The 22688-nt window shown below is 37.8% G+C and overlaps 1 protein-coding gene across 1 annotated transcript; it reads right to left on the bottom strand.

Annotated features, from left to right (window-relative positions):
• Positions 1-1029: 1029 nt before the first annotated feature.
• LOC309443419 (inter-alpha-trypsin inhibitor heavy chain H3-like) lies at positions 1030-22362 on the bottom strand (the record flags this gene model as incomplete). Its single annotated transcript, XM_082060342.1, has 21 exons — positions 1030-1469; positions 1569-1680; positions 2621-2793; positions 3901-4105; positions 4690-4803; positions 5429-5476; positions 6348-6394; positions 8807-9094; positions 9486-9625; positions 10547-10732; positions 11688-11869; positions 12119-12244; positions 12545-12713; positions 13490-13606; positions 14164-14289; positions 14931-15041; positions 15965-16127; positions 16543-16647; positions 17641-17807; positions 18957-18980; positions 22273-22362. 21 exons carry the CDS (start codon positions 22360-22362, stop codon positions 1340-1342), a joined length of 2823 nt encoding a protein of 940 aa, XP_081916468.1. The 3' UTR covers positions 1030-1339.
• Positions 22363-22688: the final 326 nt, after the last annotated feature.

Here is a 22688-nt window from a genome sequence, read left to right as displayed (position 1 = left end):
TTCCTTTTTTTCCTCCCTGCGTTCCTCATTTTTCAGTAACTTATCTTCTGTAAGAAACAACTGTTTTCTTTCATTATTTTTGTCTGAATTTAGCAGGCAGAGATATCTAGCCACTGTGACATATGCATCCCCTGCAAGAATTGATTTTTTTTCTTCTTCTATAAAACTTTTCAGTAATGGAATTTATTCCTGGAGGAGGCCTGTGTCTTCCATAAATTTAACAGTAAGTGTATTTTTCCTCTTTTTTTTCTCTTTGATTTTTCTGTTGCATTTTTTTCACCTCTACCTTTGCTCTTCCAATTTAGCCCATGACATCTTATGTCATCTCTTTTTTTTTTTCCCCATTACACTCCTCTTTCTTTGTGTGTGCATTCTAGTTTCCCACACACTGACTTTCTCTCCTTGTTATAGAACAGTAGGAAACATTCTACTTCGCCCTGTGAGGCCACAATTGCCTTGCTATGGCTGATTTGATTAAAAGAAAACTCGAAGTAGCTAAGCAATCTGCTTATTTTTTGCTTTGAAGTAGTAGCTCATAATTTCTTCCAGTTCAAAATAAATATATAAATAAATGGGACACTACCTGTCCTGAAATACATATGTAAATCCTGTTATGGAAACAGAGGGAGGAATTTTACTGGAAGACTGTAAGGCTCTTATAAAAAAAAGACACTGTCCAAAAGACAGCTACTCTTACTTGAATCTGAGTGCTGTTTGGAACTGTGATATTTAATTCATTTATAAAGATACGGGCATTCAAAAGTTAGGCCCCCATTAAAATACTAAAGTACAGAACTCCTGGATGCTAAGAGTCAGCCAGCCTGCAGCACTGCACAGGCAAGCGGCCCGATGGTTTGAAGTGCTACTGAATGATCCTGAAACATGCTGGGCTGTCAGCTGTCCTCTCGTGGTGAATTTCAAACTGCATCTGGCATCCTGGGCTCTGTGAAACTGGAAGGAAAACACTGATCGCTGTTGGAATAACAAAACAAGGCATTAAGTACTGATGCTTTTATTTAAATCACTCCTGACACACAGTTATTGATTTAAAACTGGATAGAATGTTCTCATTGTGTTTTACGAAGTAATGTTTTAAGTCAGAATTTTAAAACTAGTAAATTATTCAGTAAAATGAGGATATTTCAGTGGGTGAGTGATATCTGTGCACACAAGCAGAATAGCTGTTTAGCACTTAACATTTGATGAAATATGCAGCAAAACTCTGTCTTAGCATTGCCAAACACAGTAAGCTTATGTATTTTTAATAGTTTTTAAACACTGAAAAATACTGTTATTTCAGACTCTGTATACCCGTGACTTTACAGGAAGCTGTAGTTGTTTAAAACAGACTGGAAACAATATAGTCTGTATGAACACCATCTATCAGCCCAGCTCCATTGTTATGAACAAACCAACACGGGATGTCGACGCCGTGTGCAGGATCTCCTCTGAAATCCTTCTGCCAGCCCCTGCAAGAGAAAATACAGTCATGGGCGGCTCGAAGCAGAAGCTGCTCTTTGACAGGTAATTCTTCCTCAGTCTTTGCTAAGAACTTAATTATATTTTACCTTGTTACTGTTAATTCCTTGTTTTTAACAATCATTGTGGCATCTGGTTTCTTGGGATCAGACCCAGGATGAATTTCAAGTATGGTGAAGTCAATGGGGCGGAAAAACTGTCCTAAAAATAGAAGCCACAATTACCAGCTCAGGCATGTTGCATACAATAAAACAGAAACAAACCAAACAGAAACCCCAGAATTTTTACATTCTTATGCTGTTTTCCACGTTCCCTCAGGTTTTTGAATGGATAAGCAAACACCAAGTTTCATGTAAGGTTGAATTTATGCCTGTGGTTCACCAGAATTCTATGCGTATCTTCTGGATGTAAGTTCCAGCTTCTGAATGCACAGTAAGATAAGCTCTTTTCTACATATCCTTCAAGATATCCTCACTTTGTGTCTTGTCTATTCAGTTGTATCATCCGAGTCTTTAGCTTTTTTTAATCAAATAATGCATGTGTTGCTCTTTGAAATTTTGGGATGTGATATGCTTAGAACAAGGCTGACATGTAGGGAATTTTTGCTCTCCTGCCAGGATCAGCTTTCACACACTTCTGCCCTGTCTGGGCTGGTGCAGGATGCTGCTGGTGCTTTGAGTGCCATAATGAGCATAGACTTTAGATCACTTAGTGAGGTCACAGATGATGAAAACAGTGATGAGCTGTGTAAATCAGTTACTGTATTTTCTCAGAGTGCTTGTGCTTAGGAGAAAAGTGATAAGATGAAAGGAGAGATCAGACTATCCGAGAGACTGAAAGAATAGCGTAGTAACAAAAAAATCCATATCTGTAGGCTGGATTTAGGAAGATAAGAGAGGTTTCGAGATGCCAGTGAAGACAATGGATGCTACAGATTTCAGGAGCAGCAGAGGATTTGATGAAAAGATAATGCATAAATCTGAGCCCAGAATATATTGTCAGAAATTTTAATATGGCAAATCAATGTCATCTCAGCTTCCTCTGCTATCTCAGTTCAGAAAGGCTAAGTACAGGATTGTGTCTACAAATGATGTAGTCTCATATGGAACGACAAACACGAAAACATTAAATGAAGTCATACCTAATAATCCATGGGTCTGTTCAGACAGTTTATCACTTCCCACTGTATACAGCCCTAGGAAGTCTTGGTGGAGAGGATGTTTCTTCCATACTTGGTGCAAAACAATAACAAATGAGGCACCGCTGCCCATTGAGACCACCAGATTTTTTTTTCTATTGATTATCAAAGTTAAACTGAGGAAAAAAGAAAAACTTGACTTAGAGCATTGTGCTTCCCAGAGTTAACAGCAATGAGAAGAAACTTGAGAAAAAAAACTATGTCCAACAAACAAACATGGCTTTATAAATTGCTCAGTGTTTTTTAAAATAGAGGTTTTGCTGCCTGGTTTGGTCCATGTGAATCTGTGTGCGCTCCCAGACAGTCCATCTCATACCAAATTACACCGGAAAAGGCTACCTGGCCTTTAAACTTTTCAGCAAGGTGTTTCTACCAAAACCTGCCCTATAACAGCACAATTAGTCACAGATAGGTTAGTGACATGTAGATACAGCACCTCAGGCTCAGTAATAAAAACATTACAGATAAAACCACCACTTCCTTGCCTGGATGCTGACACCTCTTCCTCTTCTTTTTCGGAAAAGACAACTCCCAAACTGTCTAGGTTAGTGCTAGGATACTGAAGATTTGCTTCTGCTTGTGTTAGTGATAGCGCCAGAGTGGCTATCATAATAAAAAAATAAGAATGCAGTATGAACAACAGTTTTGCTCTGGTGCTCTTGCTGTGGCACTGCCATGCTTTGAGAAGGTAGCAATTTTGTTACAGGTACACAATGAAAACATAAATGAGGAGGAGGAGATGCTGGCCATTCCTTCTCTAAACTTCCTTTTTGACAGGTATAAACGATTCTGTAATAGATAAATCTCATCAAAAATATACCTGCTGACAGGGTAAAATGTACTTATTCTACAAATATCACCAGTTCTGTTTCTTAAAATGGAGACTGTTTACAGGAAATTATTATATCTTTGTTTGAAAGGTTACACACTGTGTCTAAAGTCACTCTAAGTATTTGCAAGACACTGTTGTGTTAAGCACAATACCCAATCTAGTTTTACCTTAATCATACTAATAGAAAATCAGGGAAAATTCTTCACTTATTCCAAGCAGAGGAATTTATTAATAAATATTCAGCAGTTAGAAAACAAAGTAGAGAGCAGAATTCAGCAGGACATGAATAAATTTCTCTTGTATATTCAGACAAATCTTAGAAGTATATTATTGACACTAAAAAAAGTGTAGAAAGTAATACAGGAGCTGCTATTCTTTTTGTAAGCCTTACCCTTCTTGCTGCAAAGTGACTGAGTCAAGCCAGGTGAAACCTGTTTTTTCATTGCCCTTCTGTACTATGATCTTCTCAGGAGTTACTGTCAGTTTTAAATCCAGGTGCTTATTTGCAATGCCAAGTTTTCCAAAATATGTGTTTTGGATCTTTGCATCACTATTTGCCCTCTTATCACCAATGAGTTCTCCATTGACTGTGATGCCTAATATAAAAAGGACACATCAAGTACTGTTTTACAGATAGGACATGATCAACTGATGTCAAGGAGTGTCATAGAAATTTAACAACTCAGAGAACCAAATATGAGTTAAAAAATAGATCAGAATTACTTGTGCACATTTATGCCAAAGTAGAATAAAGCTCTGGTGGCTGTTCTGTGGATTTCCACAAGGATGACAATCACTTTACTGAGAAAAGTTTAATATTTCCTAAAGCACAAAGAGCCTGTGATGGCCACAAACAGACTGTGTGACACTGGTCTCTCTTTACCAGGAATTCCATGAAATGGAATTCTAAGGATTATTTTATTGCTTGTACTACTACTCACTGAGGCAAATTATGCCTCTCAACTCTCACAGTGGTTTTCAAACAAAGTTTGAAAGTTCATTTTGGTGCAAGAAGTGAGAACACAGTCATGGTAATGGTACCCTGTCACAGCTACAGGAACTCCTAACTTTGCTGGAAAAAAAGCTTAGGCAGTATTAAAGAGATAAAATGTCTTCAGTTTAATGGCTATTTCTTATAAGTATCCTGATATACTGTATTTAAAAAAAATTAAAAACTCACCTGTAACTGGGTCATTTATTAAGTTTAACACAGCACCTGGGTTTTCATTGATATTGAAACAAACGGCATCTCCTTTTTGTGGTACCGATATAATGAAGTGTGGATCTCCATCAACTGTAAAGGCAAATCACTGGTATTTGTATCATGATACACAGGTTCACAGTTCTGCACCAACATTTAATGTTGTGGCAATAGAACTGCAAATGCTGGGGACCAGCAGGAACTGGCCCCTGCACAAGCTGTATGCCCAGCTTAGTCCAGCCCATCCTCCAGCGGAGTGGTGGGGACCCAAGGAAGCTGCTACAACTCCCCAGAGTGAACTACGTCGTTTTCCTCCTCACCATTCCCAGGTATGTGACATATATCCTGCGTTTCTTGACTACTACAAAATTTGGCACGTGGATTGTAGGTTCAGAATGGCCACCTCTAAGGTGGTGTTTATCTCTGAGGGCCATGAAAATATTACCGAGGGTGAGAAGGTCACCTGAACAGAGAACAAGCAGTTACCAACACAAGGTCTAGCAATGGGAAGGAGGACTAACAAAATGACCATATGCAATCTCAGTGACTTGATCTTTAAAAAACATTTAGAGATGTTTAAATTAAAATACTAGTCCCTTGGAAAGAAATAGAATGGCTGCTTTTGTGGGAGGGAATTCTCTAAAAGACTCATAAAAATTGTGCAATTTATTCTTATTCTTCTGTTCCCCCTCTAGCAGACACGACCTAAACTACTCACCACTAGTATGCCATGTGGGGTATGAACTATATAAGAAAGATTGTGGAGCTGCAGACAAAAAAGAAAAATTAGAAAAACTCACACCAAAATGGAATATTTACACATTATCTGTACATTACATGCAAGATGTCAGGAAGTTAATATGCTACGTAAATTGCTAATTCCATCCTTGTTTTTAAAGCATATAGTCTATGGAATGATGGTTTGTGCCCCATCTGAATCAAGCAAAGCTTCAGGATACAAATGTATTTGTAGTCTAAACTGCTTTGAGGGTTTCTACAAGAGCCAAGTAATGTATCTGTAGGATAGAAATGTCTCAGACTTAAGGATTAAGCAAGGAAATGCAACATGACCCGTTGAAAACTTCTGAGGTTTTGACATCTGCTTTTTCTGGAATGAATCTGTCTTTTCAATGAGGTCTTGAGAAAGCTAGACAGAGACTAATCTCCAGAGCAAAAACTTAAACCAAACCACCATTTCCACGGTTGCCCAAACAGCAATCTGAAGGATCAGTTGCTGTCTCTTTCCTTCTCTTGAATAAAACAGTTTCATTTTGCATAAGTAACTGAACATATTAATTCAGCCAGAGATGGACATCACAGTCCCTTGCTTTATCTAATTCCAAAGGACATGCAAATTCAAGTCCATCCTCCGTTCTTTGCAAACAGCTTTCAGGAAAAAATGGTGGTCTGATGAACTGGCATTTACTCCCTAAAAGCTATTTAGCTGAAACTTTTTCATCTGGCATTGTTCAACCTTTAAGTGTGTTTTTAGCAGTGAGCAGAATTCGGTAGCATTTGTTAAAATACAGTTGTAAACCCAGAAAATGCAGTTTCTATCTCTCTGGTAATTTTTGTTGTTTGAATCAATTTCCATTGATAGATGCTACTTCATTCAGAAACTTAAGCTAATGACTTACCCAGCATGGCAGCTGTGATATCCTGTGCTGTGAATGAAAGAAAATGTTATTTTAGAGGGTAGAAAGAATAAAAAAGAATCTATCTCACCAAAACCACCTGCCAAATCTTGTAATTAGGCATAAGTTTCTAAGCATTTTTAAAAAAGAAAAACTACTCAAGCCAGTTTATTTAGTACTGCAACAAAGCAGACGGCATAAATTGGCAGAAAGCACACCCTACTTTTCAGCAAAAATGTTCCTCCTCTGAAAGCATGGGGTTTGCTCCCTAAGGGGCTGGCACAACCTCCTCTTCTCTGATTCCCCTGTGCCACCTTGTTCTAAACTGTGCTACTGGAAGTCAGTAAGATTTACCCACCCGCTTCCACATTTTTCTAGTCTTCTGCTCTTTTTACAGCTGAAACTACAGAGAGGTGGCTGCAGACAGAGCTGTGCTGAAGAAGTAGCAATCCCAGCATCAGTGCAGACACCTCTGTAACGAGAGACGGCTCCACAAGGTACCTGGGATCAGCAACCTGGGAAGCAACTGAGTCATGCTGGGCCTGAAATCAGTGATGATGGGATGCTGCAGTTACCAGAGAAAGGAGCAACCACACTGAAAATGGTATTTACAAACTTTGCCAGCTGAAAAATTTTCAATCTATTTATAACGTAGTCTTGTTTATTCACCAAGAATTTTATGACAATATTATGTGTTAGATCAAGTAAGTGATGCAGGAAATCAATCTCTAATGGTTAAAAATATTAAGTAAATATAATAAGAAATGTACATACCTTCGGCTGTTATCGTGGGCAGGTAAGAAATAAAGGAAGAAAAGAGAAATTTACAGTTTCAGTTGTATGATTAAACAGACCCTGTTAAAACATTCTAAAAAAGAAAGAAATTAAAAACTGTTTGACAATTCAACCAGGTATCTTCAGTATTTTACAATTCCATTTCTTCCCAATGACAAAACTAAATATTTGTAGATCAAACAGAAACTCACTGAAAGTAAAAAGCTCTTTTGCTGGGCAGCAAAACGGCAATTAATTAAGCATGTGACAAGAGCACTATTAGTAATTGTTCTATTGTTATGCCATTTCCTCATTGCAAAATGTTCCTTACTGGTTTTATACTTTTGTGGTTTTCAAGGCATTTGCATAATTCTGTTAATACTGACTGGATGATTCAATAATCCTATTTGTGAATCTAGATTCTAGGGTGTGTAAAAATTTTCTTCTTTTCCTTTACAGCAGCAGTGTTTTGAGTATTTTCTCCTATTACTGCTCTATACTTTCTGTATACAAAGAGGATTTACTTGGAAAGAACTCCAGAAAAGGGCCTTTGTACTGCAAGTACCTAGAAAAGCAAAGCAAAGAGCTGAAGATCCCTCTGAGTAGATGCTACTTCTGTCAGATCTTTGGGTAAGATTTTCCATTTCATGGAGTTCAGCTGTAAACTTTAAAGCCATTATGTTGTATAATGACTTGAATGTTAAATTACACAAGAAGTGTTTTTATGTCAGTATCTCATAATGAGGGTTACGAAAAATAATGCAAAAATTTTATCAGCGGAATGCTTGAAGAATTATTCAGAATTGAAGAGCACTTAGCAATTAATTGATTTCAGGACTTACTCTGGTTGAAAGAAAAACCCACTAACCTCCAGTAAGCATCTCTGTTATGCTGTGAGTTACCAGGCCAAATGCAGGAGATGAGAAAGCTTTTCATCTAGAAGCCAGCAAAGAGCCCACACAGAGCCTGGGAGGAACTTTCAGGGGCACGAAGCGAAAGTTTTGGGAAAAACAATAATGGATGCAAATAGAGGAGACTGAAAAGCCTCACAAGAGGTTTGTCAGACCCATTGAATGAGGGAGAGATGAGGATGGCCCCAAGAACACACACAGATGAGGGCAGAGGGGCTTTGGGGTGCACTGCGTGGACAGCGTTTGCTTTACTTTACTTTCCTAAAGAGGAGTAGAGTCCTTCTGTTTCACACCGATTAAACACAGAGGCTGAACTTGCTCTACTGAGCAAGGAGTTAATAATTAGCCAAACTATAATATCAGAGCAGTTGAGAACAAATTGTGCGCCTTCAATATAACTGCTTGTCTTTCTGCAATATATATGAATACTGTGTTTTACAGCTGTCATCTCCATCTTTTTCCAAACTGAGATATCCTGCACAAGGAAGATCTCATGCAAATTTTCTGTTTTCATGTAGCAAGATGTTACTATATCTTACACTAAGCTGAAGTATGTAGAAAAATGAAGGAGAAAGTGATGTGAAGTCAACTGAATATAGGTGGATTATTAGATTAGAAATGCTTCTTGGTTTTCATTTTTTGATGTAAATTTTATATCTTTAGCTTTAAATGCAATTATTTGCAATTTATAGTATTTTTGTCTGTATGATTCACTAACAAAAGATGGTTTGATGGAAATGAGCTTTACGATGAAAAGTAATTTTGCATAAACCATACGTATGCAAGGCTTGGAAAGCAGATTTTTCAGAAACATTTTTAAAACTGTGCCCACACAAAAGCCTTTCTTTAGGGGAACACCAAAGGAACATTTGGCTTCCCAAATAAATTAAAATTGTGAAAATGTCTATACCTTCAATGGGTTTATCAGCAATCCCATCTTGATTGTCGTGGTCTTCTGGCTTTGTTACCACCATGGATGTCAGTGGCGTTACGAACTTGTATTTTAGTGAGAGATCCAGGGCTTCAGCTGTAAAATTCTCCTTCTCTTCTCCTGTAGCTGCAATACTGAACACAGACAAACTCCCAGCATCAATGATTGCTACATTACTCACTGAACTCTGGAATAAATATTTTTCTTTGAAGTAACGTCATTTCTCTGCAGCAAATTTATCAATAAAGAATATTTCTTGGAGAGCACTTCTGATTCTGCTGGCTATCCAAGAAAAGGGCAAAACTGCGTTTTGTATTAGCAATAATTTGAAATTGTTTCATTTGCAACCTGCAACAGAAATACTGAGGCTGGGGAGGAGAATAGGTTGGGGGATTTTCCTTACTGAATTTTATGCTTTTCCACTGGCACCTCAGTGTGCTGTGAATTTGGGCTTCACGTCCTAGAATTTGCACCAGTCAGATGGCTTAACGGATTCATGGAAGATGTTGTTCTACATATAGTTACCGTTTTTCCAGGAGTTGTTCAATGGTGAGATAAGCCCAGAGCCTTTCAATGTAATCTCCAAATATGTATTGTTGCTCTTGGAAAGCTTTAGCTGTTTGCTCAGCATCCTGTTGTGCAGTATATGACAGGGCGTCGTTAGCCTGTTAGGAATAAGGAAACTTCTTTGTATCATAAGTAGCCAGACACTTCCAGAACCTCCCAAAATGAAGATCTTCCCATCTGAAAATCTTATGAAACTGAAAAACAGTCTTGTCCTACACAGCCCTTGCCCAGGAAATTGTCAGTGTTGTATCAGCCTCTTTGTTCTGTTGCTTCTGTGAAAGCTAGTATTGTGTGCTATAGGACGTAATGGGGTTTCCAAATTCACACGGCATTTTTGTTCGTTAGAATTTGGCTCCTCAGGATTTATAGAACTTTGATTATGACAGGGATTTTATATAGGTACATGTCCAAGCAGACACAATGGCTAACTTACTAATAATACATTATTTGTATTTGAAACATACCTAATTTCTTATAATATATTTAATACACCACAGTGTATATGGCATATATGCAGTTCACAGTATTTATGATAACATAATCTATAATGTTTGTGTTGTGTTTCTTGAATATCAGGGCAAATATTTTTACAGAATCCAGAGCTGGATTTGGATCATTCAGTCCCTATTAGAAGTAGACTTCTATTTTTCTTCACCCAGTGAAGACTAGTGTCTGTGAACACTGAACATTTGGCTCCTGAAATAACCAGGTAGTGTATTTAGAGACTAAACTGGATAAAACAAAACAAAACCCAACCAAAAAAACACCCCAACAAACCTGTTAGCAAAGCTAATCCAGTCACACTGCACAAAGTTGTTCCAGACTGACCCTAGTACACCTGACTCAGGCAAGTAACTTGTGGTTTTAAAAGCAATTACTTTGGCACATTTAGTTCTTCACATATGCAGTAACACATCCTGTCACTGGGTAAAGAAATACCAGCAAATATTTTAAGTATTGCCAGCTTTGAACATTGATGTTTTGCGTATCTTACTTAAGTTAAAGGAATCCATACTTACGCCTTCACCTCTCACATCTACAGTCAAACTGTTTTGGTTGCTGTCTATAAAGCGCCCAGCCACCACAATCTCAGACCCATCATAGAAATGCTTAAAAGTGGTTTTAGTTAGGTCTGATATTTCATTTTCTGGGTAGTTTAACTCCACGTCTGTGAGCATGGGATTTGACACCTCATCATAAAATCCCTATGGGATAAAAAAAGATAAGGAAAACATTGTTTCTTTAGTTCACAGGTAAATTCATAGGTAGGTCTGCAGCCAGGAACATCCCGCTATTTCAGTGATGAAAACCAAAAGTGTATTTTACAAGAAATATTTAAATATTCAGTTAAATCTCAGAGTATAAGGCCTAAAAATCTACAAATAATGAAAATGAGAAAGGACATACAAATTCTTCAGTCTCACTAGGAGAAAGGAAAAATATCTGAGAAAAAAATGCTGTGGATCTTGAGATCCACCAATGTTAATCAAGGGGGATCCCAAGCTCCCCTCCATTTGTTAGAAGTAAGTTTCTAGATCTATTCTCTGCAGAGACTGAAATGACAACATAAGCCAAAGGAGACTAGATATCTGATTTTGGCAGAGCTTGCAGTGAAATCCAGTATCTAAATTCTTTGGTGAATTTTTTGAATGGCTGCTATTGGAAAGTGAGAAGTAAAAAAGGTCAACTCTGTACTGCCTATACCTGTTCTCATGCCTTATATGACTATAAAATGCTTCAGACATATGGTAAGGTACACCTGCTTGCATTAAGTTCCTAAAGACAGAATATCCAAAGCCTTTATGCTCTGTCATCCTTCTCCTCCCTTGACATGACATGACCTACATGATCTGTGAGGTACAGGACATATGATAATTGCAGCAATTTTGTGTCCTTCAGAACCATGACTCATGTCACGCTATGCCAAGTTTGGAACCCTTTTCCATAGTCCACAGTGTCTCCATTTTACTGTCCTTCCACATTCTGCTTATATAAGGGAAGGGAACAATTAAATGCAACTAAAATTCTGATTACAGCAGGCTCCTGAGTATCTCGGTAGCAGATTACACTTTGAGGTTTTCATTTTTTCAAAATAAGAACACCTGTATAGTTATCTGACTTAATGTATCTCTCATCTAATTTAAGGGGTGGTTACTGTACCTGAAGCTGTAAAGCTGAATCAGAGTCAGGATAAATCCGACGGGCTAATCCTTTATTCTCCAGTGCCATCTTCTCCAGGAAGTTGTAGTCAACACCATAGCCAAAACCAAGATTATATAAGGGATATTTTCCTTCAATGGCTTTTTTTACATCTGTCTGAATGTCCTGAGTGTTTGATACACCTGCATCAAGCCAAAAAAAGTTTGAGTTTTCTTCATAAATAGATAAAATTATCACAAAATTAAATGTGGCTGGTCATGTTCGGATTTCTTAGGAGGCATTACCAAAAACTTGTTTTAGTAGTATAATGCTGGTATAGTAGCATTTAAATCGCGAAAACATCCAGAAATCAAAGATGGAGGCCAATTTTAACAGAACATTTTTTGTTAGTTAATTCACTCTCTTTATTATTCCATCCAACACAAACTTACCTACATTTGGTTGGCCATCTGTTAACATGATAATTATAGAAGCACTTCTCTTGGGCACTACGTTTTGTTCATGAGCATCATTCAGCATATTGATTCCCCTCATTATACCACCATGTAAATTTGTCACTGCACAGTAGACAGAAAAATTTGGTTTCAGCACAAACAGTCAAAATAAAGGCTCATTTTTTGCTGGAATCTGATGAGATCTCATTACAGTATGAAAATGGAAGATTTGGGTTTGCAAGCAGGGGAAGGTTCAGACAGTAAAGTATCTGGGCTTTGGAAACATAAGAAAAAGCAGATGTCATATTCTGACTAAACTTTTGGAGTGTCTCATCAGTAATAAAAAAAAGATTAAAAAGCACAGACCAAATTGGTAAATTAATTTCCAGAACAAGATACTGGCAAGTCCAGTAAAGTACTTACTGCCTGAGGTGTCAATGCCCCGAACAAATGCCCTTGCTTCATCCAAATTCTTAGGAGTGGCCTTGATTAGTGTTTCTTTCCAGGTGTGTACTTCACTACCAAACAGTATGAAATTGAAGAAGTCATCTTCTTTAATGTCATCTAAGATTTTCAGAAGTGCTTCTCTTGTCTATAAGCCAAGGAGTTTTAAACGTATGGTTCAACATTTACCAAAATAGGTGCTTAGAGGTTTTATGTGATTCATCTCTCAGCATTTGGGTATTTTTAAGTTTTACACAGGGTGTCGTGCAAAAATTCTGAGCTTGTTCTGTCCTTGCCAGTCCCTGTGTCTACTACGGAGTAACTCTAGTGAAGTCAGCCGGTTGCAGTTCCACCTGGTAAATCTTTGTAGCTGAGAGGAAAATCAGGTCTCATGTCATGGCTCCTTGCTTACACTGAGGTAAGCGGGCATTGCAAATTGAAAGTGATGGGAAATGAGTAGCTACAGGCTGGTGGAGATGCTCCTATGCAAGCAAGCGTGACTATTTTCATGCAGCAGCAAAACCTGAAAATTCTGAGCATTAGCTTAGAATGAGGAGTCCTAAGTATGAAAAGAGCTGCTGCATCCCAGTGGAGATGGAAATACAACGTAAATACTGCATAGTACTGTATGCACATTTTAATTTTGGAACTGTCCAGTACGTGTGACAGAGCCTTCTGGAAATGTTGATGTTGACAGTTTTGAACTAATAACATTTACAAGTAAGTAAATATAGCCTCAATGTATAGAATTTTGTTCTACATTAACACTTCAAACCAGTACTAATGGTGCTGAGCATTAGAAACATCTCAGCATAAAACCACTTGATATAGCTTAAGCCATGCATATGCACTCTAAGCCACTATGTCCCTTCCACCACAACCGAGGCTTGTCCATTGGGACTTTATAGTAATGTGGTAACTTACCTGTTCTATTTCTCTTCCAGACATTGAGCCACTAATATCTATTACAAAAATAATATTCTTGGGCAACTTTGGAAGATTTGTCGGTGCAAAGAAATGTACAAAGTAGCCATTGACAATCTGAAAAATAAAATGTAAACAACATCCAACCAAACAACAAACAATTTTTGTATATCATAAAGATAAAATGGATAAAGAAGAATTTTCTTTCATTTAGTGTCTAGCTGCTGAGTGGAATAACAAGCTTTAAAGGTCCTGACCAGTCTCACCTCTGTCCATGAGCCTAGGAGCTTCAATTTAAGCACAAGCCTGGGCCTTTAGTCCCTGCCTCAGCTACACTGCAAGAACACCTGGTCTCCAGCTGTGCCACAGCCATACCTGTTCCTGTCCATGGACTCCGCTGATCTGGATCCCACTCTGCAGCCTGACTTTTCACCTTGAACTCGGATTGCCTCATCACCACAAACTCCCCTTATGACCTGGACTCTCAGCTGATTTCACTGACATCTCTGGGTCTGCCTCGCTCAGGAACTGCAAGGAGCGGGCTCTTGGCTGGCAAAAGCCCCTTTGCTTTCAGCTGTATTGTCATTATCAGCTCCTTGTCCTTCAGGTAACAGCTGGCTCCCCTGACTTTGTGCAAGCTAAGCTGTTCAACAATTTCCAGCTGTCAGATTTACCTGTAAATTATCCGGAGTTGTTCTCTTCACATCATATCTTACAGTGAAGTCACCATCCAAGAGAGACTGTGAGCAATTTGCACAGGTTCGCTGCTGATCAAGGGTTGGCTTGAAAGAGATATGGCCCTGAAAAGAAAAGCCTTCATTACATCTGAACCTTAATAGCTGAAAATTTTCTACAGAACACAAAGAAGTTTGCATTTTTGTAAAACTAGTATGTTTATATTCACAGACATAAGAATAACCTGTTTTATCAGCTTAGGTATTAGTTTGTATTGACACACATATATTTATTGATGGATAACTGATATGTGAAGGATGCTATCTAGAACTTTCTTCATATGTTTACTTCCCCTTCTTCCTTGGTTCAGCCCTCCATTCTGAATGACACTTTCAAGAAGGCTGTTGGGCAGTCTGCGTCTTAGGGATTCTACCAGCTCCACACATGAGCAAACTACTTGTTACTGACTCAGTTCCTCTGTAGGAAATGGTCCTCTTGGTATCCAGGTTTCCAACTCCTGCTGCAGGACAAGACCTACCAGCCTGGGTACAGCATCATGTGAACAGGTACGTGGCTTCTGAACTGCGTGGAGATGCCCTTCAACTTGCCAGCTTGGAATTCAGAGCTTGTTTGCACAGACAAGCCTTTCCTGTATTTTCTCTATGTTTTTCCTCTCACTTTCATTGCTAGCCACTACAGCATTTTGCACTGACATTATTATTTCAGCATTATAATAATCATAAATGGAATGCAGTAGTCATTGTACCTTTTTCTCTGAAAAAGTTTTTTTTACGATATTTTGTAGTTCATTGGTGATGAACGTTCCTTCCGCTTCCAGCTCACTTATACCCTGGGGCTCAAAGATATCTACTTCGATCTGAAATATTAATTGAAAATTCATTGTCATTGATTACCCCACAATATATCAACATAGCCATTTACAGGGGGATCAGCAGGCAACTAAAGATGTGAAAGAGGGATGATTTTTGTAGAAGAAAAATAAATTTACTTTTGTAAATCATAATGGCAGATCAAATCCACAGTGTGTGGAAATGCCATCAGCCAAGCAGACCTTTTTATACACAGAAGTTAAAAACACAGCTAGAAACAAATAAACCTTAGGAGAAATATAACTTATTTGAAAGTTAGATACTGGAATTTTGTAAAATGTCAATACTCAAGTCCTTCAAAAATATAACCCAGCCAATAGCTCTGAGTTGTGCCCAACTTTGACCTGTATTTCAGAATCTTCTATCATAGTATGTTTAAAATAATGCTCCAGAAACTCTACAGATACTGAGTTTTGTGATGATTTCTACACAGCATTTTCTGGTCATACAAAGGAGAAAAAATGTTGCCTTAGAGCTGGGTTTTAGCAAGGCAGATTGTAGTGATCAAAGACAAGTTTTGGCACGCAAAAGACAGTATTCTAGAATGTGATATATGTATCACTGTAATTTAAGATGATGTAGTGTCATGGTGGGATGAGAACAATGTAGTTTGTGCTGTAAAGGCATTTAAAAAAGTTATTGGTCTTCTATTTTAGCCCAAGGCATCATAATGGCTTTTTCAGGTTTCCATACATAATTTCTTTTGGAGGGTTAGTAGCTGAACCAATTGGTCAGGCTTACAAATAAAAACCTGCACTAAAGCACACTGGTGTGGACTCCCCACACAATTCATTAGAAACATCACCTGTGAACCAACGGGAATGACCACGGTACTCCACTTTCAATAGCTGTAAAGAATTTCATCATCTCTTAAGTTACAGTAGCCAATTGGATCCAGTTTGCCATTTACCTCAAAATCTCTGACAAGCTGCTTCGGTTTTACTTTGATGAACATCTCATATTTTCCGAATTGTCGCTTCAGCAGTTCCTCATATGTGAGTTCAAAATTGACTTTACTGGCTGCTGCAATGTTGACTGAGACAGTGAATTTTTCTGTTTTTCTTCCTGAAGCTCTGTATTTAAGTGCGTAAGAAAAAGAATATCCTTTTGAACAATATTTAATGTTTGGGTTGGTGGAGTATGATTTTCAAAGATGAGTAAAACAAAGATGGGAATTTTGATCTGTTGCTAAAATAATACTAAAACTGTAGAATTCACTCAATTTTCCCAGTGAGCTTAATCCCAGGAACAGGTTATACAAAGTCAGTAAAAGTTGCAGAAGCAGTCTTTCCATAATTGTAGGTATTGCCTGTGTAGTAAGAAGTTTTATTTTGTTTTTATAATTTACACTGCAATGACTCTAACTTAATGATTGTTCTTTAGTCCTGTAAAAAACAAACTTCAGAAATATGCCAGAACAAGCTATTTCCAATCTAACAATGTGCTATGGGATGATGGTGTGGAAGCCACACGCAACATCATTCTTACTTGACAAGACCAGCAGTCTGTCCCTTTGAAACAGCCTTCTCATATTGCTTTTTTGCAGCTTCTTTTTCCTTTACAGTTCCAGGATAAGTGACACCATCAATTGTCCTGCAGATGAAAAAGTCCTAGTTACTATAGGCAATTCTCTGTCTATCGATTGGTTTGCTAAAAAGCATGTTCAGGAATCTGATATTGCCAAGGTTTGAGCACTTTCACTGAAGCCAGTCTTGTCAGTGAATTTGGCTGGAATGAAGAGCTTTGTGCTCAGCATCTTAAGAGAATCTAAACCAATTTTTACTTTGAAAATTAATTAGATCAAAACCAAGCTGATGGCAACACCACTTCCACCTGCCATATTCCTACACTTTAGCAGCACAACAATCTCATCTCATTTCATGTAACGGCAAAATGAATGGATCCAAATGTGGCTATCTACAGCTGAACATTTCATCCATAGACTCCTTACACCATTAAACAGGCATTTCTCATAGGAGGTTCATCTCATCCTACAATAAAAGTTCTAGCACGCATTAAGAATAGCTGTGCCCTAGAAGTTACTGTTTCTTTTTGCTGAAAATAAAAGAGGCATAGTGTGATTAGCTGAGATGGAGGTGTTTAAACCAAATTAAACCTCCTAATGGTGTGAGAATTGCATATTATTGCAATGAAAGGTACAAATGTAAAAGAATAATTCTATTTCCTGCCTTTGATTCAAATATGATTTTTAAATGAAAATAAGTTAAGCTATAATGTAATCAGGGAAATTCACTAATAGAACTTCTCTGGTTTAAGAACACCAGAGTAAGTAAGTGGTGTTTCTGAAAAGACGAATGGATCTCCAGAGAAGATGCTCCGTTCCCTAAGGTCCATGATGATGAACAGAAATAACTGAAAATTAGTCATCTTTTCTATAGATGTACCAACATTTGCTTTTCTCCAAGTATCTTGCATGTTAAGTTAATAGAATCAGAAAATTACCCAGGAGGCATTTAGAAATCTATTCAAATAGCAAAGTAAAAATGAACATTTTGGTTCAGTTTCTCCCAGTTGCATTTGCATAGATTTTTAGTCTTTTCTAACGATAATATAAAGATTACACACATGCTGAAGTTGGTAATGAAGGCTGTCTTAGGGAGGTCAACATCAAAGACAACTTCTTTGTGTACATTTCCACGATTGACAGCTTTACTGGTGATGACGTTGTGGGCAAATCGTGAAGTTACTTTACTATCAATTTTCATGCTGTAGATTTCTATTCCATTGACAACCTGTAGATTGAAAAATTAAAAACAAACATACAAAGAAAGAGCTAGCTGTTACACTGATCAGCCATGATCATATTTATAGAAAGAAATAAAGGCAGGACATTCTATCACTCCAAAGCAAAACAGGAAATACCTGATCATAAGAAGAGTTGTTTCCTTGGATACCTGTCACACTGCCATCGCGGTGCTACTCCACAAGTTCTAACTACAGCCTCTTTAACAAAATACTACTGCCACAGTAATGACACTGATGTTCTAAGAATCATTTTTTTTTCCTCTATTAAGACTGTGACTTTTGCTTGTGGTTAAGTCAAAGAGCACAACAACTTGCTGCTGCCTCACTATATTAGTGACTGTAATTATCAGTGGATTGGATAACTCCTAGAGCAGGGATTTAAGGAGTCATCTTGTTTAAAAATAGACCTGAACAATTTCAGATGGCTCCAAATTCCATTTTATGTTATTCTCAATATCTTCACGACTGGGGCTCATCCTTCTTTAAACAAGTGGGTAGGGAAATATTTATTTTCTTTTGAACACTCATGCATAAGGTTGCTGGAGACTATAGGAAAGCAGAGGTAACAACAGATAAAACTCCATAGGCAACTCCACAATGGCAGGGTTTGCTTCTTGCAGCAAAACCAGCACTGGAAGGAACCGTGGGGGTTTGATGGTGGGCCTGATCTCTAGCTGGTTGATTGAGAAGGTCCCCAAACAATCAAAGCGTTTAAGCATTGCTGAAGTAGAGTCTAGATGCCAAGTGGAATCAACCTCAGAGCTGAGGTCTCTTGGCTTCTTTAGAAATAATTACAACATAAAAGTAAAAATAAAACCATCACAGACTGGATGTCTGTTAGAGATACAGAGGTGAGTTCAAACAACTTTGCTATTTATTCAAATACAAGGAGGTTAAAAATAATTTGTTTATTCTCTTTCCTTGTCCAGGAGTTTCCATCAGAGCTCAGGAAGGAACTGCCCAGTTAGTCTTACTGCCTAGAACAAGCAATGCTGGGCTACTCCTCTCATCACACCCACTCAGAAATATCCATTTGCTCAGACTGGACTCACAGAAACATATTGTGAAGATAGTAAGAATATTCTTGTCACTATAAATCTTTCTCAGTAGCCCTGACAAAACCAAGCCTTACTCACCAACTCATTATCAACATTTCGCTTCTGTAAAGAGAAAAACAGGGAAAAAATAATTACTAAGGTAGGAAAGCTGCATTTAGAAATAAATCACTTAACACCTATGTAGTTGTCTTGTGCTTCCAAGTCCAAAGAAGTTGTCCAGTTATACAAGCATCCAAACCATCAGGCAGACCCATCCTTATGCTCTTTCAGACTTACTCCTAATTTTTTCCTGTTTCAACCCAACAGCCTCTCATTCTAATGTGAATAAGTAAAACAGAAATTCAGAGAGGAGAGGCCGTCACTATGACAGGCTGCCTGGAAGGAAAACAAAACAAAATAAAACAAACCTGTTAAAACTTTTTTTTTGCATATTTGCTCCCCAAGTAGGTGAAAATATCAGAAGTTCTACAAAAACACAATGTACTCTCTTCTGAAAGAGAGGATAGGCTTCAAATGTACTTACTGAATCATGTTAAATAACAGCTTGTGTAACTCAATTCCCGTAAGCCTGGCTGCAAATACCTTATCTTTTTTGGCTACAAGAGGCCTGTGGGTCACATTTTGCACAAGCGTGTTTACCTATTCCACCAAATCGAGGGGTGACAATGAAGTGTCAAGCCAGATACACATCTCATGGGGATTTAAGGCTTTTGTTAACTTTCACACTTAGGAGTTCTACAGGTTGGAAACTGAGACACAGAGCACTATTTTTCGTTTGTTTTGGAGTTTTTTTCAAGATACTATATTAAATCTATGATAATGTGAGGATGGAGGAGGAGCTTCTCAGCTTTTGTAAGAATCTGGCCAAAAGGTCTGTATACATTTCCCTAGGTTCATCTTCCAAACCGTTATTGCCATACAGGTGATTTCTGTGTGTACGTCTCTCCTGTTTCACAAACCTATGTGGGCTATTTTAATGCCTGTGTAGAGCATGCACCAATTCAAAACTGTCCTTTTTCCAAACTGAAATTATCTTTTCTATATCTATACTGCCATTATAGCTCATCATTTCCCCTTACAAAACATGAACTAAGGTATTGACTCCAGGAAATGAACAGCTGAAAGTCACTGAAATGTCAGGTTATTTGGTACACGCTTTTCCTTAAAGTGGAATTACCAAGCAGTTTAAGAATACAAAAAGGTGCAAAAATACGTCCTTTAGTTACAAATTCTACAATTCTGACTACTAATTCCTAAATTAAAAGATACTTTACCTGCATTTAACTTTTACAGAATTGCTGTTGTGCACATGCCTTATCAGAATTATGGGTTTCACAGTAGTTTTGAAACAGTTCTGTTCTGATTCTATAAATATTTTGGGTGGGTATCCTGCCATTCTCATTAAAAAAGAAAATACAGAAAAATCTCTTGGTGAAAGGTATTAATCACTTAGTACTTGGCTGATCTTCAATGGAGATACTCAAACCCAGCTAGATATGGTTCTGGGCTACGTGCTCTAGCTGACCCTGGTTTGCACAGGGAGTACATCCCGTGACTCTGTGATTCTATGACAGTTTTTTCATTCTTAATGATTCACTTGGATGTAGCAAGAGACCTCACCCACATCAAGGTCATTTTAAGTCATATGGGCAGAAAGTGAGAGTGTCCCATTAAAAAATGTTATGCAATTCTAGATCAAACTGAGATTTTCGTATCCTCTACCTTGTATAATTACAGTTACTTGACAAAATGTTTCTATAGTTTTTCCACATATTTGCCAGTTGCGGCAATTATTAGGAATTTTTTTCAGTTGTATAACAGTAATGAATTCTGCTTTTTTTAAATACTGTTTTGCTGTGGCAAGAGCAAAGAATATAGGTGCAAAAAATCTATAGAAACTGGTGAGGAAGAGCAGAATAAAAAAGGAATTTGAACTCCCAAGAAAACAGGGAGGGAAAAGAGGGCTCCCATGACAGCACTTGCTGAAAGAAGCCCTGATTTTACAGCTTGGGAAACTCAAACACAGCATGACTAAAAGATTCAGCAAAGACTATACAGTTAACTTAAAGTGACCTCCAGGAATTCACAACACTGAATGAGGCATTTGCATATATCCTTAAGCACTACATAGGAAAAATAAGGCAGGAATATTATTTCCAAATCCACAGCAACATTAAAGATTTTATTATTGCAAGTGATGCTAATTGGTTATCACAGAGAAGAGACCATAATGCAGCTAAACTACAGAAACTAAACTTCTTCGTGAGCTAGGTAGGAGTCTCGCTGCTGCCAAAATGAGAGATTCATAAAAGGAAGGCTGTATCACCACTACCTGTGCTTTGAATATGTAGTTCTATGGGTAGTTTTTAATCTAGAAAAAACCTTTCCCACCCTTAGTAGCTGCATGCATAGGAACAAGGTGTACAAGTGCATGTAGGGATCTTTGTATCGGATTTTTGTTCAGTTTTCAGCAGAATTTCATCTGCCAGTTGTGTTTACCTGACTGTGGCTTTAAAAGCAGCTTTGACAGCTTCAAGGTCATCAGCCAGACAGAATTCCAGCTGTGCTTCACCACTCCTCACTGGCATGCTGCTTGCTCAAAGGAGCAAAGTCAGGGATGGGGACTGAGACCTTCACACTACACGACAATCTCCTCCATTTCAATCAAATTACACTTGTATAAAGTATATAACAAAACTGGGAGAATCAAGGGACTTTTCTGTAGTGTTCTGTATGTACAGATGAAGCACTGCACTAAGCTTTGGCTATTTTCTATTTAGAAAAGCTTTAGCATTGCAAGACCTACAGAAATCAACAGGTAGTATGGTAATCAGGAGGAAAAAGCTACATTATAGCTGGGCCACGTAATGGTTAAATAATAAGAACCCACGGCAACTCCAATTTGCAGCAATAAGTCTCAAGCTGATTTTAAAATGTTAGATATGTTATTATCCTGATTTTCAAAGAAAAGGTCTTGGCAAAGACTGTTACCTAATCAATAGAAATTGACTGTAAATTGCTTTGTCCTGTTCTACCCATTAACCTAAAATGCTCCCCAAAGACATTTGCCCTCTGTAACTTTTCATAGCGTGTAACTACTGAGAGGAAAATAATTTATTGAGGTGAGGAATAGTGGCTGGGAACTTAACTGAAGAAGCTTAAGCAGAACATGAGGAAGTGCTGCCTTAGAGATCCAGTGAAAACCAGAACAGCACCTTTGAGGGACACAGATATATTGAATGCTATGCTAGCAAGCAAATCTTGCAAGAAAAATCCTACTGTGGCATTTGAATACTGGACATATTTATCTGGATGCCATCTCTGATAAACGTTGATAAATAGCAGGAAGTTAATCTATGAAGAATGGGAGCCCCATGCATGGTTGATTACTTACCTTGATGTTTCTGACATGTGTTACCAAAAGATCTGACGATGCAAAGGCAGGAATCAATAATAAAATGAAAAGTAATAGATGGTTTTCCATTTTGGAAAGAAGTTTCCAATCTGAATGATATGCATAGATATATAATGCTTTGTTTACTGAGTGTTAATAAATAACCCAGCATGAGAAGTGGGATTAAACATTAGGCATTTGAGGAAAATCAGTTACTGAATTTTGAATTTGCATCATCTGCAGAATACTGCTACAAAGTAGTTAGACAATTTACAGAATATTTCAGTAATGTCTCTTCTATATAGTATCTCCAAACAGAAATCAACAGCCATTCCTGTACAGACAGCTGAGATTGATCTCTGCTCCAGACTCAACCTCTTTTCCAAATGAAAACCGTTATCTTTCTGATACCTTCT

The sequence above is a fragment of the Streptopelia decaocto genome, assembly GCF_964273445.1.
Source record: "Streptopelia decaocto genome assembly, chromosome: 8".
NCBI classification, from domain to species: Eukaryota; Metazoa; Chordata; class Aves; order Columbiformes; family Columbidae; genus Streptopelia; species Streptopelia decaocto.
The sequence above is the reverse complement of the archived record's forward strand: the minus strand, read 5'-3'. Positions and strand labels throughout refer to the sequence as shown.